Source organism: Triplophysa dalaica, chromosome 25 (genome assembly GCF_015846415.1).
Source record: "Triplophysa dalaica isolate WHDGS20190420 chromosome 25, ASM1584641v1, whole genome shotgun sequence".
NCBI lineage: Eukaryota > Metazoa > Chordata > Actinopteri > Cypriniformes > Nemacheilidae > Triplophysa > Triplophysa dalaica.
The window spans coordinates 8,910,265-8,929,075 of record NC_079566.1 but is presented as its reverse complement, the minus strand read 5'-3'; the positions used below and the strand labels follow the sequence as shown (position 1 = coordinate 8,929,075).

At 36.4% G+C, this 18,811-nt stretch overlaps 3 protein-coding genes across 4 annotated transcripts in view; 1 reads left to right on the top strand and 2 right to left on the bottom strand.

Moving 5' to 3' along the window:
• Positions 1-3,596: 3,596 nt before the first annotated feature.
• Positions 3,597-5,459, top strand: LOC130415240 (uncharacterized). The gene is made up of 2 exons (XM_056740799.1): positions 3,597-3,760; positions 4,389-5,459. Exons 1-2 carry the CDS (start codon positions 3,704-3,706, stop codon positions 4,848-4,850), a joined length of 519 nt encoding a protein of 172 aa, XP_056596777.1. The 5' UTR covers positions 3,597-3,703; the 3' UTR covers positions 4,851-5,459.
• A 265-nt stretch (positions 5,460-5,724) lies between these two features.
• On the bottom strand, positions 5,725-11,172 carry anxa14 (annexin A14). Of its 2 annotated transcripts, none has more exons than XM_056740797.1 (13): positions 10,899-11,172; positions 10,643-10,678; positions 10,317-10,419; positions 10,123-10,211; positions 9,860-9,973; positions 9,628-9,718; positions 8,962-9,041; positions 8,778-8,816; positions 8,301-8,391; positions 7,983-8,090; positions 7,848-7,903; positions 6,628-6,735; positions 5,725-6,545 (listed from the first exon to the last, which is right to left on the bottom strand). In XM_056740797.1, the coding sequence occupies exons 2-13, from the start codon at positions 10,667-10,669 to the stop codon at positions 6,486-6,488; spliced, it is 966 nt and encodes a 321-aa protein (XP_056596775.1). In that variant the 5' UTR covers positions 10,670-10,678; positions 10,899-11,172; the 3' UTR covers positions 5,725-6,485. The 2 variants fall into 2 exon arrangements, with proteins under 2 accessions (XP_056596775.1, XP_056596776.1); XM_056740798.1 differs by having other exon boundaries at positions 5,725-6,542.
• Positions 11,173-12,000: 828 nt separating this feature from the next.
• The window catches only part of crybg2 (crystallin beta-gamma domain containing 2), a 28,249-nt gene continuing 21,438 nt past the window's right edge, over positions 12,001-18,811 (bottom strand). Inside the window, exons 9-22 of the mRNA XM_056741794.1 lie at positions 18,544-18,670; positions 18,425-18,460; positions 18,205-18,344; positions 17,950-18,076; positions 17,634-17,788; positions 17,277-17,403; positions 15,074-15,106; positions 14,869-14,981; positions 14,423-14,552; positions 14,186-14,325; positions 13,705-13,828; positions 13,439-13,597; positions 12,992-13,151; positions 12,001-12,750 (exon numbers count right to left, since the gene is read on the bottom strand). Coding sequence (XP_056597772.1) covers positions 12,662-12,750; positions 12,992-13,151; positions 13,439-13,597; positions 13,705-13,828; positions 14,186-14,325; positions 14,423-14,552; positions 14,869-14,981; positions 15,074-15,106; positions 17,277-17,403; positions 17,634-17,788; positions 17,950-18,076; positions 18,205-18,344; positions 18,425-18,460; positions 18,544-18,670 — 1,660 coding nt within the window. The 3' untranslated portion in view covers positions 12,001-12,661. The remainder of the gene's footprint in view (positions 12,751-12,991; positions 13,152-13,438; positions 13,598-13,704; positions 13,829-14,185; positions 14,326-14,422; positions 14,553-14,868; positions 14,982-15,073; positions 15,107-17,276; positions 17,404-17,633; positions 17,789-17,949; positions 18,077-18,204; positions 18,345-18,424; positions 18,461-18,543; positions 18,671-18,811) is intronic.

Below are 18,811 nucleotides of genomic sequence, written 5' to 3'. Positions count from 1 at the left end.
CAGCTGATTGGCTGTGTGGCAGACTTTGGATACAGGCTCAGGTGAGGTGGGACAGAAGTATAAAAGGCCCTTTTTAAGGAAACCTGAAATCAAAGGCATCACAAATCAAGTCTAATCCACACCCCACTGACCACATCATCTCTCAGCGTCCTTCATCATGCTCAAGATTTTGGTCTTTATATTGCTGGTAGCATCTCTGCTGTTTTTACCACCTACACAGGTAATTCTTACACAATGATTTCTTCATTTAAATTTTGTGTTTAAAACGGATAATCAGAGTTGGGGAAGCTCCACTTGACATAGCTTGCATTTTAGAATATAGAATTATTGAAACATTTAATATTAAAACGGAACTGTATGTAAAAAAGCTTTTTACAATGTAATCTGGAAAAGTAAATGTATACAAAAAGTGTTTATATTTTACGGGTAAGAAGTTCGGTTAAAGTGTGATAAATAATTTCTTGGCGTGACTTTATGCAATGGTCATAACAGGGGAAATCTGCCAGGTTGTTTGACAGAATAGAAAAATATGTACAACAGGCATTCAAAAAAAGATAAAAGTTAAGACAGATGTTTTATTGGAAGAGGTTTAAATACGGCCTCTGTTGACTTTATTCTGAACAAAATAAAAGTTATTTTTACCTCATGTCTTTGTCAAAGTCACATTGTGTGTGTTGAGTAGGAACAAATTTCAATATTATTCTAGAACCTGATATGATATTAAAAGTGTGTGATTTGAATGTTGTTGATAAGGCAAGGGCAAAACGCCCATGGAAAGTGGGCGTGTCTTATTCAAAGGCGAGCCCAGACTTTCACTCTGGCTGTATCATTCTGTAATGTGTCTGATCATAAGCATCCCATTCTTCCACAATTCAGAGCACAACAACAGCATCTACAAATGGCACAAACTTGAGCGGAACCTCTGCTAAGATGACAAGAACTGAAGTGACCAGTGCCATACATCCAAACAGCACCATGCATGCGAACACTACCGTACATGCAAACAGTACCGTACAAGCAAACAGTACCGTACATTCAAACAGTACGACACAAGCAAGCACTACGAAAAATGGATTTTCCAGTGTCAGTGTTTCTGTCGGCCTGCTGTTCCTAACAGTGTCTGTGCACCTGTGGTGGCAGTGAAGGACTGCTGGCAGTCTTTAATCAAGAAATCAAGCGCAAATACTTTCAGGAAATAACAATAATGCTTGTTCATTGTACTTGTATGTAATTTACAAATATTTTATTGTCATTAACAATTAAAAATTTGAAAAATACACTTGAAATCTAGTGACATAAATCAAAGCATGAGAAAAAGGGTTTACGTTGTTTTTTTATTTCTTGATATACATTTGATTGTTTTTAAGCTTTTATTCAAACAATTAAGGACACATTTTGTTTATTTATTCTAATGTAGCAGCAGATTGAAGTGGTTTTAAATCCAGTGACATTTATTTTAGTCCTTGGTTTATACTTTTTGCTTCCGCAGATACATCTATTGTTTAGTTTAACTTCCTTATTGTGAAGGTCAACATTTTCTGACTGCACAGAACACAGACTGCATGATAGACGTACAATTGTATACATGTACATGTACATGTTCATTACAGTATATGACATGCCTCTCAAGAAAACCAGACAAGAACTACTGTATATTTGTAATAATGGCAAAAATGTAATGCTAGCTGATTGTAAAAGCATATTTATTTAGTAACTCTAAAGAGTGAACTGCTATAGCAAAATTCACATAATGGTCTTAGTTTAAAGTAAAAAAATTGCATGTGTTTGAATAAAAAACTTATTTAAAGCATGATTAAAATATGTGATCCTGTCTGTGAAATGCGGGCTTAAGTTGCATTATCTTACGAATAATTATGAGATTGGAAGCATCAAAGCAGTCAGCCATAAAATGACGAAAAATAGATAAAGTGTGTTTATTGCTGTAAATGATAGAGATATATTATGTATGAAGATTTTAGTTTTATTTAATTATTTTTCTGCAAAAAATACAAAATAAATTGCCGTTGACATGCCCTTACTGATTAACATTATATTTTCACAGAAAATTTATCATATGTGCTTTTTGACCTAAATCATCCGCGCACACTTTAGCTAGGTTTTTTCACATATTCACATACACACAACTTTTAATTAGTTAATGAACAAGATTTTATATCTTGACTTTATGGTCAAAATATATGTACTTACTGTACATTAAATAGTTGAAAAGAATTTCACTGGTCATTTTTTTTCTATTCTGTGTTAATGCTATCACTTGTAAAACTGATCCTTTGTTTACCAGTAAATGAAATGATCTAAACATCATTTTAAAAAATATCAAATTTTCGATACACACAATTATTTTATATGATAAACACTACATAAACTGTATGTTTATAAATCTATCCACTGAATTCAGTAGTCCAATGACACCACCAAAGCCTGTTGAGCACAACATTTATAAAATAAAGTAAATGATACATATATTCACCTTGAAACAAAGCACATAAAGAATAGATGCTTCAAATGATATGATATTTATAAAGCTAACCAACCAAAGATGAATTCAATTATTAATTTTTTTTATCGTTTACTCATCATTACTTACCCACATTGTTTATTACCCTCATGGTTTTCTCACAATCAGCAACACAAAAGAACATCATTGAATGAATACCTGGGTAAATTCAACATGCATGTTGACTCATTTTAATGCTAAATAAAGCAGACACGAATGTCAACGCAAAAGTGTATGCGGTTTGCAGATCATTTTTCAAGTGGTGTATGGAATTCACCCAAGCAGTTCAAAATATGTGTTCGACAAAAGAAAGTCATTCTGGTTTAAGATGACATAGGCTGAATATATGATGAACGATGGTGACATTCAGTTTGGAAAGGAAATAAACAATATGGAAATAAAGGCTGATGAATGCATGTTTTTATTAGATTCACACTTCCTGGTAGTCAGTTTATTAAATTGACACGCAGTTTAGGGAATTTGAGGTTATAGTCCATTCTAATTGACTCAAATCTTTTATGCTTTTCTCAATGTGATCTTGTGAGCTAGAGGAAAAAGCCAGGAAGAAAAATTCATTTTATAATAATTATGAATCCACTTCATCACACAGTCCACCCTAAAATGTTAGCAGCAGGGCATGTTCATTGTCTTGTCAATCAAACTGTGAACTAAAAACTGGAAAGTTTATTATAGAGCCATTCGACGTGATTTCATTTACACATGGAGAATATGGAGAGTAGTAAAAATGTGACGACACAACTTATAAAACGGCAAAATTTTCCAAGAAAAGCAACAAGACATAATTACATGCAGATTAAATGTAATCAGCCTTACACATCATAAAAGGTGTAATGCTGACACATCATACATAATTCCATTATCAACGTTTCATTTCACGTGAAATGGGTAGCTATAAATTAAATTGTAAACTCAGGAGAACTTTGATACTTCCCCACACCCCAGAAAAAAGAATGCTGTGTTCATTCTGGACCAGGGAGGAGCCATTGTCCCTGGGGTTTTATCAATGCACACCTGTGTGGAAGCATGAGAGCATGACATAATTACATGTTCTCCAGGTCAGCCTATTTAAGAGGAGAAGGAAACAGCTCAGAATCTCATTCTCCTGCCGGACCGATCGGAATAGGACTCATTACACTCGCACTTACTTTTTGAGTTCTTGCTGCAATGAAGGAAACTATGATAGGATTTCTCGTGCTGGCTCTGCTGGCCTTCCAGACTGAGGTAATGACAAAATACACTTTATTGAATGTTTTTGATTAGACTAATAATCCGTAGCGATTTCAGAAATGCTTTGTGTTACAATATTATCATCATTGAAATATGCATAGCCAAGTATTGAATAAGATAAAAAGAGGTTGAAAAGTCAAAGTCACTAGTGAATTGAAATGTGAGAACCTCACTTTAGGTTTTTTTACAGGGGGATCCTTAAAGTGATAGTTCACCAAAAAAAATATATATATTCATTCACACACAAATTAATGGGTACCGCCGTTGTTCAGTTACGACATCATTAAAAATATATTTTTTGTGTTTTGAAAAAGAACGTCATACAGATTCATGACAGGTAAACGATGACAGAATAGATTTTTTGGGGGAACTATCATTTTAAGAGAGAACATCTAAATCTGACAAGATGCTTTAAAATAATCATGATAATGTAAATGTAAATGTGGAACTTAATTCAGTAAAAAAAAAAAGAAATTGAACAATACAAACAGTCTTGTGTTTTCACATTTTAATTGCAGCAAGTATAAACGGTAATGCGGAAGGGAAGGTATAAACCGTTTGAGGAACAGCTAATGTATTGTCCCATAAAAGTTTGTAATGAACAATTATTGTTCCCTTTAAGATGACTGCAGGCCAAATAAGTTCAACTCAACCCAATGTGGCAACTACTCTGGCCACAACAAATGCAACTCAAACCCAAGTTTCAACTAGTTCAACTCAAAGCAGTCCGGCACCTTCAGCTACAAGTTCAACTCAAAGCACTCCGGCACCTTCAGCTACAAGTTCAACTCAAAGCACTCCGGCACCTTCAGCTACAAGTTCAACTCAAAGCACTCCGGCACCTTCAGCTACAAGTTCAACTCAAACCAGCAACCCAACAAGTCTGACTCCATCAAGTGCATCCACCAGCACTACTCCATCAAAATCATCTGCCGCTACTAATCACACAGTGACCATGAATACCAACGGCACCATGGTAACAACAAGCAAAACCACCATTCTGACGACGGAATCATCAGGCTACTCTGTGACTGCTGGTGTCACCTGTGTTCTTCCAGTTCTCTTTTACACGCTGTTGAACTGAACATGTTTGTTCAAACCGGGATCAAAATAAGCCTGGCTGTTTAAGAAAGAGTTGCACTTGTAACTGTAGTATAAAATGTGGTATGTTATAAGATGATCATTAATTATTTTACCTTTTATCCATTTTTATATCTTGTAATAACATGCTTTACTGCATATGACAGCTGACATCAGTCAAGAATGTGCGCTTTTTTGATTTTATGCTTCAATGTCTAATCTATAATGATTCATAAGTGATAAATAATGTCTACATACAATATGGATGCTTTATAAAACTGGAACATTATTTTATTCTTTTTAAATTAAAATAGGAAGGTAGTGAACAAAGTGTCCACCGTAATCTAAAACTTATTTAAAAGTCTTGTCTAAGCATTTCAGTTGTATATCTCATGAAACCAGGTTGAAAAAATAATTCTATGCTGTGAAGAGCCGTAACCTGGCGATGTTAAAAAAAAGCAGAATTTAAGATTTGTGTTTCATATATTGCTTAACCGTAAAATTGTGTCAATGCTGATAATGCACCGATGTACTGATACACGCGTATAAACACATCTTTAATGTGACACATGGCATTTCCATTGAAGTTTAACATAAAATGTTTAATAAGTAACCTTTGTCTGGACTTTGGAACAATGAGACTAAAATTGATTTCTTTATTTCCTAATTTACAGTAAATGATCTTTTCCTGAATAAACTTTAGATAAGCCTTTGGCTAAATGAACCAGGAAACAACGTCATACAGTGCAGGAGTCAACTGTCTATACTCATTATACATTATTAACAGCAATTACAGCAGAGATCAAGTGCTGACCTCATGTCATCGACTTAATGTCTTCAATAGACCCTTGAGGATTAGGGATTCAGCTATTGAGGAGCAGTAAAATAATAACAATTGATCAATTTTACAGCTTAAAGACACATATAATACAGTAGGAATTGGAGGTGGAGAAGGGGATGAGGAGCTGTGCCAGAAAACTTTATTGTAATTGCTGCCATATAATTAATATCCCTTAATAAAGATTAAACGAACAAGCTTCTTTACAAAAGTAGCTGTACACACACAAGCTACATAGCATTTTACATGATTTTTGATAAAAAGCAAACTTCTAGTTTCATTAAACAGAAAACATCCTGTGGTTTTGATTCTCACACATTTTAGGGACATCCAAATCATAAAATTATAATTGCTATTTAAGGGACAATAAACAATATTCAAACAATCCAGCAGTTACAGTGAAGGTTAATAATTCTTCGATCGGTATCTTTTATGACAACTCTTTATCTTTTTGAAGAAATCTTACACACGCTCCTCTAAACAACTCCTCAATAAAATATCAGAACACTCCTGGATGACCACTCGCTTGTCTAATTCACGTTTAACAGCTTGACTGTGGTTCAGAGATCTCTTATCTGTTCCCGTCCTCTTTATGCTCTTATAGGAAACTAATGGTGGGATTTATAATAAACAAGATTTTAAAATGGCAAGTAATGTGTTTTATTTAGTTATTTTCCAAAGCAGATCTCCCGTTTAACAGCTCTTTGTGGATAAAGTGTTCTTTCAGTGTATGTACACAGACGTTTATCAGTTGTAATATATACCCCTGGTGTTTTACACATCTGCTGTGTGTTTGTGTTCCTAATCTTCGGCACGGCATATAGCCAACAAAGCCTGCTGGAGATCACCTTTGAACTGCTTCTAGAGAGAAAAATAAAGAGACCTTATTATAATGTTGTAGCTGAAATTATTTCTACCAGTCTATTTTTGACATCGTGGGGACCTGTAAGGCAGTGTAAAGTGACGTCCCTGTTGCTTGAAGGTACGCCACTCGAATGCTCAGCAGATCTTCCTCACTGTGAGACACCATCACACCCTGGAGCAACGGTACCTGCAGAAGAACACACTATGAACACACATGGGGTTGGATGCCTGTTTGTGTATATTAGAAAATATACCCTGGATCACAAAGCCAGTCTTAAGTAGCACGGATAAAATTGGTAGTAATGGCCAAAAATACATTGTACGGGTCAAAATGATCGATTTTTATTTTATTCCAAAATCATTAGGATATTAAGGAATGATCATGTTCCATGAAGATAGTTTGTAACCGTAAATATATCAAAACTTTATTTTTGTGAGTGAATGGCCTGTTGCAGTGCCTTCCATGGACAACTTTAAAGGCAATTTTCTCAATGTTTAGATTGTTTTGCACCCTTAGATGCCAGAGCTTTAAATAGTTATATCTCAGTTAAATATTGCCCTATCCTAACAAACCATACAATAGAAATATTTTTCCGATTTCAAATGATGTAAACATCTCAGGAAGACGTGACAGGAGCAGGGGGCGGGGCCGGTGGCGTGATTGATAGTTGGAATCAGCTGTGCGCACATCGGTCCGCATATCTCACGGAGGAGATTGGGAGTTGTTAAATCCAAGCAAATTCTTGACTTTGAATTTAACAGTAATATCGTCATCCTTTTTCCTACTATGATAGTCAATGTAGCCAAGAATTGTTTGGTTACAAGCATTCTTCCAAATTTCTTTGTCTGTGTTCATCAGCACAAAGAAATTTATACAGAGTATGAACTCAAGGGTGAGTAATAAATGTTGACAAAATTTTTATGATGTCCCTTTAAGAATTGCTTTGCTTTGCTTTAAGAAGGTGTGAATCACATTTTGCATCAAAGACCACACTGGTTTCTCCTTTATTTCCAAAGCGCCTAAGAGATTGAGCTCTCATTGTGTCAGTCATTGCTAAGCAACCATGGCCCACGCTAGCTGTTGAGACGAGGAGGTATAAACAAAGGATATATGGATTAAACACACTGAAAATACATTGCATTAACTCTGCTTTTAGATTCATTAATGCTGTGATCATCTGTGTCTCCATCTTCCCTGAGCTTGTATATATTGGTCGGTTGCCGCGTGTCTACATTAAAAAAAAACGAATATGTGCGCGCAAAACCCCCGAAATGTGAATCGCCCCGTAAACAACTTACTTTCATATTTTGGATCCGCTGGGCCAAATACATAGGCTTGTTCTGTATACAGTGTACTGGTAAAGGAAATGATAAAATCAAGTGTCAGTTTGAAACATATTTTAATGCATAAACATACACATAAATCTGTTTTACCTAGTGACTTTAAGCCCTTTCTCAGATCTCCTAAAAGAAGCCCTTTAAAATGTCCCTCTAAAGCTTCATCCACAGTCTGTTCTAATTCAATCTCCAGTTTACTCAGCACTGAAAAACACAAACACATTCATATAGATTATTATAAATAAATAGGTATTAGACTAAAGCAAATGCAACTTTAAGCCATTTAGAAGTAACAAAAGTGTAATTCCCTTAAAAACAGATTTTCTTCGATTTGTAATTTTTATATACCCCCCAAAGAACTTCTGAGTTTTATCTTAAAACGTTAAGACGGAAACAAAAATACTTGTAACGCACCAGTTTTAAGGTGGTCAGGGTTTCTTGTGGTGAGTATATCGATCCAAATCTCACCCACAGGTTTCTTGTTTTTTAGCTCCTCGGATAAAGTCTAAACAACATAATAAACAGATTGATTTTCCACAAGGCAAAAATCAATAGGTCACTTTTTTTCTAAAGAAGTCAATGTGCTTTCTCAAACATGCTCACACGGTATAAAAACCCCTGTATTGAACTTAGTTTAATTATTAGAATATCCCGAGTTAACTAACTGAGGTAACATTCATGCAATATATCCTGCTTCTGAGGTCATCTAGAGGTCTGGCAGTTGAATTATAAAAGATCAAACAAAGCAAAGTCAACATCGTGAGTTTCATAGTTAAATCCTTATCAAAAACACGTAACATGAAAGACGTCTCATGAAAGACAAGGTGACATTGAGACTCCCTAAAGTATGTTTACTGCACTGACTGTCATCGGCGATTTATTTCAACTCACTTTTAAGTCTTGGTCAACGACTGCTTGCCCATTCTCTTTCTGATAAAAGAGAGACAGCGAAAGAGAAAGGAACAGAAAGGGAGAGATTTGAAAGATTGTCATTTTATTGATTATATAAATGGAGCAATGTACAAAGTTTTGGTGTTTAATGTCTGATAGTTTAATTCCAGACATGAAGTCTTACCTTCAACAAAGCAATTATGAGCTTTGAAAAATCTCCACTGGTTTCACTGAGCAAGTCTTTCTCCAAATCCCGTTTAAACTCTGTTATTAAAGTTATTAAACAGACAATATTACAAGTATACAAACCATGATATAATTAGAAAGTTATTTAAAATACATAATAATTAAATATGTAATAAGCACACTCTTATTTGCCTCAAGACAACATGACGTAACACAGTATATATGTATTTTGTCCTTTGCAAACAACAGAAACAAATACTCTATAATTAAATAACTACTTTAAGAGAAAATCCAGCAGGATTAACCTGAAAATTCACCTAGCAATGAACATTCTTTCAGTATTTCCTCATCCTCATATCATTCCTAACCTATGAGTTTCTTTCTTCTGAAGAACCCAAACCAAGATATTTTGAAAGACGTTGGTAACTAAACAACATTGGCCCCCATTGATTTCCATTCTATAGATACAAAACCACTGAGACATTTATCAAAATAGCTTCTTTTGTGTTCCACAGAAAAAAGTCATAAAGGTTGTGCGCAACACAAGAGTGAAGAAATGATATTCGGGTGACCTTTCCCATTTCAAGCCCAGTGTTTCTCTAAAAGCGTTATTATTTATGAAATAATAAAAAATTCTACATTTATTTTGAAATTCTCAGTGCACCTTGGTTGTATGCAGCTGTGATGTCAGAGAGCTGCTGTGGTGTCCTTGAACACAAAATCTCCGAAAGGATTTCTTCATCTGTACCGACACCCTGAATGAACACACACGCGGACGCACACACATGCACGCACACATCATCACTACTGGCTTAAAGTATGTTGATGTATAGTGTGATAAAACTCATCCATCCGGATATCCACACAGTAAATAAATACACAGAAATATGGCAAACCTCCATGGCTTTGCGCAAGCGATGGGCTTCAAATTGCTCTGGTGTCATCATGAGACCCAGTATCAGAGACTGCAGATCACCGGACAGAACCTTCTTCAGACCTGCATCCAGCTCCTTTAACACAAACTCACTATATCATACATTTATCCTTTATTGTTTCCCACTTCATATGTGTTTTTTATACAGCAACTCTTACACACTCTGAGCTTGTGGTCATTTGGAGTAACATCACAATATAACATAGATGTGTTTTGTTTATTTACCTTTTGTGAGAAGGTCTTGTAGGCCCGGACCAGAGATTGTCTTTGAGCATTACTGCGATTGGTCAGTATTCTCACAATGGTGTTCACATCTTTAAAGGAATAAAATACAGCACTTACACAAATCTAGCAGTCACTATTTTAAAATGGCAACATAGATATTTATTCATGCCTCATGAATATTCACACAACTGTACCTTTCTGTTCCAGAGCTTGTTGGAGAACTAAAACGTCCCTCTCTGGATGAAAATTGGGAAAGGGGCGGACGGACCCCAAGGTGCCCCACCACATCGATTCATACTGTGGGAGGGGAAAGGTGAAGATTGGAAGAGAGAGACAGGAGGAGATGTGAGGGTGTAGAAGAAAATGATAGTTAGGTCTTTATCAGGAGATTCACTGACAAACAGATTTATAAAATGAACTGTTCTTTTACACGAGGAAGCAGCGGCACTAAAATAATGTAAAGTTTTAAAACTGAGGTTCTACACACCGATACAAAAGTAATGTAGGGACAAATTCTTACCCCATTTGAGATTTCGTCTGTATCCATGATAACAACCTTAATAATGGAAATAAATATTATGCCAGATATGTATAAGCACATTATACACATTGATTGAGAACAGTTAAAAAAATACCATAAATTCACATAAATATTTCAAACTGTTATAGTTAGAAACCTAAAAGTCTAGTTTCATTTAATTAATAACTTATACAAGGTCAAATCTTTCTAATCAAACATCTTAAAATGTAAACCGTTAAAGGCTCACATGGTTTACCTTCTGAAGAATTTGGTGCCCAGGGCTGGGATTCACTCAGTTGAGACTAAGTTTCAGCTTGTAATCGTGACCTTCGACCTACACTTTTTGAGCTCAAAAAAGAAAAACGAGACAATTCAAGGTTTTACACTAACGTATAACAATTGCTGCTTTACTTAAAACTATTGATTTCTTAGTCTTAAATCTGTTTCAATACAAGCAACACCACGGTGCTCTCAGACGGATGTGTGCATCAAAAGTGGCTCAAGCAAAGCAGAAGTTCTCAATGCCCTGATGACACTAGATCAGACATCCAATCACTGGGTGTGACCTGGAGACTGCACACAACTTTAAGAAACCTGCAAAACCGGAAAAGCTGGACAGCAAGAACAACGACCCCCAGAACATACCTCTACGGAAAAGGAAATGCAAGTATTCTCAGTGTGTTCACGGGTTTATATTCTACATTTCACATTAGAAAGGGAGAACTATGTCATTTTCTGCACAAATATAAAAGTGCTGGTAATCTGAGAAATGTGAGAATGTGCATTTAATGTCAACAGAGAGGTTGAGCAGAGGTAAATTTGGAAGTGACTGTGTAAATACACAAAGTCAAGTCAAAAGTTGACAATGTCATTAAAACGATTCATCTCGACCTGAAAGAGCAACACCTTCATGTGTGAGCTTTACTCACTCACAAATGTTTTGAGGTACTGTATATTTATACACCAAGCCTATTCCTGCTTTGCAAAATAATTTTTTAAATAAATTAAACCAATCTTTTTCCATCTTGTCCTCAGAACATTTTTAAGTTAAACCCCCACCTGATGGTTGTGACGTGTGTTTGTAGTCTGTTGAGATAGCAGGATAAGCACCTGCATACTAAACATTACAACCGCAAAGATATCAGATATGGACGTGTGCGTACTGCATTCTAGTCATGCCAAACCACCCACTTTTATCTGATTTTAGCTTAAAAATAACATTGATGTCACATACAGACTGATCTCAATGATCTTTCTGTGTGTACGAGAGTTCACCGCAGTTTACCCAAGTGTTTATTTAGCACAATACACATAAATAGGTATTGAAAAATATTCAAATAATTAAATCATGGACACAATTGAATATTTTTAGATGTTTTATTACAAAATTAAAGCCACTCCCTGTTACATATTTCACATTAAACTTTAAAATTAAAGTTATAGAATAAAGTTTCTTGGTATTCCAAAAATAACATGGTGATATTACATTGCTATACTGTGCTGTACTATATTGACATCAACACATATTTGGTTATAAAAACAAGATGACAGAACAAACTTTCATGGAAACCTTCCCAGGACATGAAAAAATAAAATGATCAAAATAAAGGTCAGATCTGAAGTGACTGGCTGTTTTTAATATATATATATAAAATATATAACAGAGACAGTGAAAAGCTAATACAGTTTTCTGAATTTAAAGATTATTTTATATATTATAATGTGAAACTATGGGTTGTAGATCATAGTTTCAAAAATGACCTGTAGGTAACCATGATGTGCAAATAACAGTTTTCAGCTCATCACTTTACATTTCACAATCATAAAAAATACTTTCCTGCCCATGGCTGGTACGCCTCTTTCCGTGTCCAAAGGTTACAATAAGGTTTTTATTTTACTCTGTGTAGTGGCGCCCACACAAAGACAAACGTCAGTTTATAGACAAAATATTTTATTTATCAGGCAGCCTGAATGGGTGAGGTAAGGATTGGTGGGTCAGTTAAGTTCAAAGGGGCGGGGTTAGACGAACTCCAGCTTCCACTGTTGGCTGGCTTGCTCCTCGTTCTGCTCTCGGACAACTAAATGATGTTTGTCATACGACTTTTCCCCTGAAAGAGATTACAGTATTGTAGTATTGGTCATGTTATTTCATTTCTTTTCATGCCTACTAACCCAGTTCACGTAAATATTGCTTGTAACAACAGCTGCCATTATATTAGCATTCTTTGCATATTAACATGAGATGCATAAAAGATTTCTCATTTCAATATTGAACTTTTATGTAAAAAAACGTTTTGTGTGTTTGGAAGTGTCTGATTTGTTTGTAAAACATCGCATCGCGTATCTCACCTTTAACATCTAGAACCATTCCAGGGAAAGTGACACTGGAGATTTTGCCGCTGACCTGAGCGGTCCATATTTGCACTGGCGTACGATTCTCATTCCACAGTACCACCTTAGCACCTGTCTCCACATTCCCCATCACCTGCAGACTCATGGTCCGTGCCAGCTGCCACAAATACAGAATGTGTGAGTAGAGTTTTAACGGAATGTGTTGTGAACTTGAATTAATACAGCGCCCCCTGTAGTTACTATGCTCACATAACAGCCAGCTACAAATTTCTCCTACAAAGTATGAACCACAATGTCAACTTAAAAATTAAATCGCACAATCTAACAACTAAAGATACCCTAAGATTATTCATATTAACATTATTAACCTATTATATTGTACTTTAAAGAGAATTTTGTAATTAACTATTATGTACACATGATGTAGTCATTCATGTCAAGTACCTTATTCTTGATGAGCCCATCCTGGTAGAACCAAACATCACTTAATCCCTCCACCTCCTCTGAGACGACCACACGGCCTGTTTTCATGTCCTCAACCCCACCCTTCACTGACATGTAGTGTCCAGACTCATTATTTCTAATGCGGAACAGTCTTTGTTTCTAAGGGCGCACACATAAAATAAAAACATAAAACTTATACGAAATAAATATGTTTGTATTTTTTCAGTCTTTCTATTTTTATTAGGTCATGTGAAGCTGATACTGACTTGTCTGACTGGGTAGAGAGAGCCGACACAGGAGAGAGAGCTGTATTTGAGCCAGTTTGTGATTTCAATGGGCTCTAGTAGAATCTGGCGCCCCCTGTAGTTACTATGTTCACATAACACCCAGCTGCAGAAAAGAGAGATTGTCCTGACATGAGAGCAAATTGAAATGGATTGTAGAAAGGTTCAATAAAAGGAAGGAAGGAGGCGGGAACCGGCAGACAGTTAAATAAAGTTTTAATATAAATAATAACAGCGAACAAAACAAAAACATACATACAACCATAAAACATGTTCGGGTCCGGTACTCTCTCCTCGACGGTCCGGCTCTTATGTGCTCCCGATATCCTACGTGATACGAGACCGGTGCGTGCACAACTGGCGCTCATTAATAATTACTCACCGGTCTCGAACCACAGTCTCACCCCGCCTACTCCACTAAATTGATCTTAATATAAAAAAGTATATAAGAGGCAACACTCACCAGCCACTGTTGACCCTCACAGAGAGGAACTGTGTATTAAAGCCCTCCTCTTGCAGGCTAGATATCTGCTTATCAACTGTGACCTCTCGACCTTCAAAACACTCCAGCCCAAAGAGAGAGACTGAAGGCACTGAAAAAGTCTAAAAAATATGTTTTTTTAGACAAATAATCTGAGTATTTCTTTAAGAGTTTCTACTTGTTGATTACAAAATTACAAATCCCACTTGTTTTTCTCACCATTGGAACTGATTTTGCCGACCGAATACTGCAGCTGGGAGGACAGCCCATGCTGGTGAAGTTGGGAAAATTTCCTTCTGACAAAACATACTGGTCTCCTGTGAACATGTCTCCTTCATACAACACCCAGCTGAAATGCATTGAATTACACAACATCAGTGTACCAAATATATTTTTAGGTTCGTCTGGAATATTGCTCATGTCCCATTTGAGGAACACTGCAATACTACAGTATAAATAATTCAATTCTGTGTCATCATTGACTACCATAGTAGGAAGAATTTAATGGTAGTCAAAGGTGCCCACGAACTGTGTTCCTAAATTCATCAAAATATCTCATATATTTACAATTTTACAATATATAAAATATATTTACATATATATATATTTATTTATTTATTGACTGCACCTTACAACCAAAGCAATGCATCCATTTTAATACTCACCTTCCTCCCACCACCCTGCATGACTTGACTATGAGGTTTTCCGGCAGACGGCCCAAGTTCTGATTACACACACTACATGTGCCCTGGAAACTGGGCTCTGAATACAGCAGAATCTGCAGCGACAAAACAGAACAAAAGAAAGGGATGACATTACTGATGCATCACTGCATTGCTCATGGTTAGGATGTTGAATAAGTCAGCTTACCTCATTTTGGAAGCTGGGCCCTTCACTGGGTGCCTAAAACACACAAGATCACCCTCATTAATAAACTCAAGGACAGAACGTGGTCTTTATTCAGGACAGATATGAAATAGAATTTATATTCTGATAAATAAATTCAAAAACATATAAAGAGTTTCAAAGTCACACTTTCACCCCATTTACTTCCAATGGCGTAGCATAAATAGATGCAGAATTATTTCTTATAGTCCTGATCTCTTTTTTATTTTGGCTTTTGTTGTTTAATTATTGTATTTGTTGCAAAGCATTCTACATAAATACTGAATCTTTGCCTAGACCTTGCTAGCTAGCAACAACAACCGTTTTCAGAGCTACTCCTACGGAATAATGAAGGCTGCTGCCTGATGTGTGCATGCCTGGCAGGACAATCTGAAAGGTAGGATAAAATTTCAGCACACCGGATCAGACGTGTTTGGCTAAATGGAAAATTACAGGTAATGTTGCCGCGCAAGGACTACAGACTTGACGTGGAAGGTCCTGAACTTACAGTATTTGTACAACTGCTCAAACGTTTTGACTCATATGACAAAGACGTTTCCCCCAGCATGAACAGTTTACTGCATGCAGTTTTGTAATGTAAAGAAGTAACGTACGTACTTAAAGGGATAATTCACCCAAAATTTATATTTCAGTCATCATTTATTATACATTTCTTTGTTCTGTTAAACGCAAAGAAAGATATTTGTAAGAACGTTAGCAATTTTCAGTTCTGTGACATCATCCACTACAACAGTAGGAACAAATTATTGTATATTTTGTTGTTCTGTTGAACACAAAGTGAGATATTTTGAAGAATTTAGGAACAGAAACAGTTCTGGGGCACCTTTGACCACCATTTAATTTTTCCTACTATGATAGTCAATGATGCTTTCCTGTAGGTCAGCGGTAAGAGCATTGCAAGGTTGTGGGTTCGATCCCAGGGGATTGCAAATACCTATGAATAAATGTATGGGATAATACAATGTAAGTTGCTTTGGATAAAAGCGTCTGCCAAATACATAAATTTAATGTAAATGGTGTCACAGAATTGAAAATTGCAAACTTTCTCCAATTTTGGGAGAATTTTTCTCCTGTGACTGGTTTCACTTGTGTCTTATTTCATGTTTGTCTCTTTCTGTTACACAAACATGGCAAGGTAACACTAATAGATAGACAAAAACCAACGATCGACAAAGCACCACTGAACAAAGGGGCGATATAACCACAGGAGAAGAGACAAACATGAAATAAGACACAGTTGAAACCAGTTACAATAACCAGACACAAGGCAAATTGGGAAATGGAGTCCTACAAAACACAAGCAGAAACAGAGGTCTATGGCGCCCTCAGGTGGAGAGCGAGGCGCCAGCAATAGGACGTGACACTTAGAGGGATAATATTGGGGGTGGGAGGGAACTGTCCTTTCATAAAGTAAAATAAAGTAAAGTAAAGTTATAAAGATGTGGTTTCTGAACTTGTATTTTGATAGTTTAGCAATTTGGCAACATGTTGTTACAGATAAAACTACTGTGCTTGAGACAGAGCTTTTACAAAGTTGTACATTTCTATGTAGGCACCCTTTTTCATATTTATGCTTAAGAAAATTATATTACCAACGTTTGCTTCAACTTTACTTTATATACTTAAGTAGATTGAATATAAAACGTACTTTTGATCCTCAGTACAATATTTATCGGTTAGTTATCGGTAAGACTTTATACATCACTGACTGTGTGTTTTGATCACATTGCCTGTTCCAAGCTGTTCATCAAGCGCTTGTTTCACCTGTGCATTTTGACGTTTCGTATCAGAACCGAGTGATGGAGGCACCAAATGTAAAAACCCTCAATTGGCAAAAAATAACTACGCTAGGAATTGGTGGGTGTAATGTTCGCTACTTCAGAATTTATTCAGCAAAGGTGTTTCCATCTCAGGCGAGTTTAACACTTCAGTTTAACACCCTGTCTATTCTGTAACGTAAGTGATACGAATTTTTGCACATTTATGACGCACACATTTTTAGATGCACACCCAGTCTATTTTGTGGCTACGCTATTGTTCACTTTATTAATAATCCAAGACGATAAAGTTCATAGTATACCCCCGCAGACACAAACATAACAATCAGCACCATGTGGACCATGAACACATTATCACAGTCATGAATAGGGTCTCTGAGACGACTCACAGGAAGGATGGGCTGTATGGAGCAAATGCGGTTGTCCCCAGATCCCCAATCCCCACAGCCTGTGTAGAAGCCCTTCTCTAGGACATACTGGTTGCCGGAGAAATCCACATGAGAGTAGGCGACCCATCTGAGGACAAAGAATAAATAAATATATTTATTAAAAGTAATTCCCCACACATCAAGATTTGGCCTAAATGGTCTGACATTTTTTGTCATGCCTAGATTAGTCTGGACGCAATGACTTTGATGAAAATTACACAACACATCTACAGTTCAATTGAATACTATTTCTATTATTTATTAAATATCTACTCCATTTTATCACTCGATTCATGATTGTTCTAATACAGTACATACGCTCCACTCAGCACATGGATGGAATGGGTGTTGATGCCGAACCCGAACAGCTCCACATCCGGCACAGCTTCCGTCACCTCAAACGTTTGCTCTTCTTCATTCTCCATCTGTCCTTCGGGCTCTGCATATAACATCACCACCGGCTCTGACAGGTCCTAGTGTGACAAGATAAAGATCAGTAAGAAAATATTAAACTGACTTTGCATGCCAGTCTATGCAGTACAATCTAATGTATCAATTTAAATATGCCCACTAGTACCATGATTCACGATTGCATTATATATAAATATTATCATAAAAGTGAAAGGCTTCTTACAGTTTGAATGACTCGGGCCGAGCGCAGCTCTGAGTTAACCCCTCCCCACACCCGCCAGTCATGGTATTCTCCCTCCTCCAAAAGATACTGGTAACCACGGAAACCTTCCTTTTCGTAGCCCACCCAGCTTTGAGAAGAGAGAAGAAAAGAAAAATTTAATTCGATTCTGACCAGAAAATCATCAAATTTCTGTCTCTCTCAAACACAAAAAGTTTTTACTTTTGTCTCTCTCAAACTAAACTCGCCTTTACTTACCATCCTCCAATAACTTTAATAGATCCTGGACTGTACATATACAATGATTGTCTATTGTCTGTTCTTGTCATGAAGTCTCTCATGCAGCTGTAGATTTCTCTGCTTTTCCCAGTGAAATATGGCTTTTCATAAAGCACAATCTGTAAAAAAAACAAATATATAACATGTAACACCTATACATTTCAATTCAATCAGAAAGATGTTACTTCCTTAAACTTACTTTTGGATCAGAAATGTTCTCAACTCGAGGTTCCCCCTACAAACACAAACAAATAGCATGCTTTAGACTTAAAAGGACAGTGGACCAAAGAGGGACATTTTAGTGAAGGGGAAACTTACGATTTTTAGCGGGTGCACAGAGCTCACATATGGGTTTGTGACACCCCAGGCGGCAGGTGATGAGTAACCCCCGACTTCAAGCACCCGTGGGTTGCCTTGAAAGAAGGGTTCTGCAAACACCAGCCATCTAGAGGAACAAAGATTACTTTCATAAACTCACTTTAATAAAATAATATCACTTTTGAACACAAAGGGAACCCGTGGAAACTGTAAGAAACAATGTTTTCCCCAAATCAGCAGAGAAAATGCTGGAAAAGGCTTGACTATG

What these genes read in the sequence shown, in the direction of transcription:
- LOC130415240 (XM_056740799.1), top strand. Translation starts at nt 3,704, where the DNA reads ATGAAGGAAACTATGATAGGATTTCTCGTGCTGGCTCTGCTGGCCTTC. An exon ending in TGCTGGCCTTCCAGACTGAG is followed by an intron (nt 3,761 to 4,388) that starts GTAATGACAAAA and finishes GTTCCCTTTAAG; the next exon opens with ATGACTGCAGGCCAAATAAG.
- anxa14 (XM_056740797.1), bottom strand. Translation starts at nt 10,669, where the DNA reads ATGGATACAGACGAAATCTCAAATGGG. An exon ending in ACAAGACCTTCTCACAAAAG is followed by an intron (nt 9,974 to 10,122) that starts GTAAATAAACAA and finishes TTTGTGTTAAAG; the next exon opens with GAGCTGGATGCAGGTCTGAA. An exon ending in GCTTGCGCAAAGCCATGGAG is followed by an intron (nt 9,719 to 9,859) that starts GTTTGCCATATT and finishes GTGTTCATTCAG; the next exon opens with GGTGTCGGTACAGATGAAGA.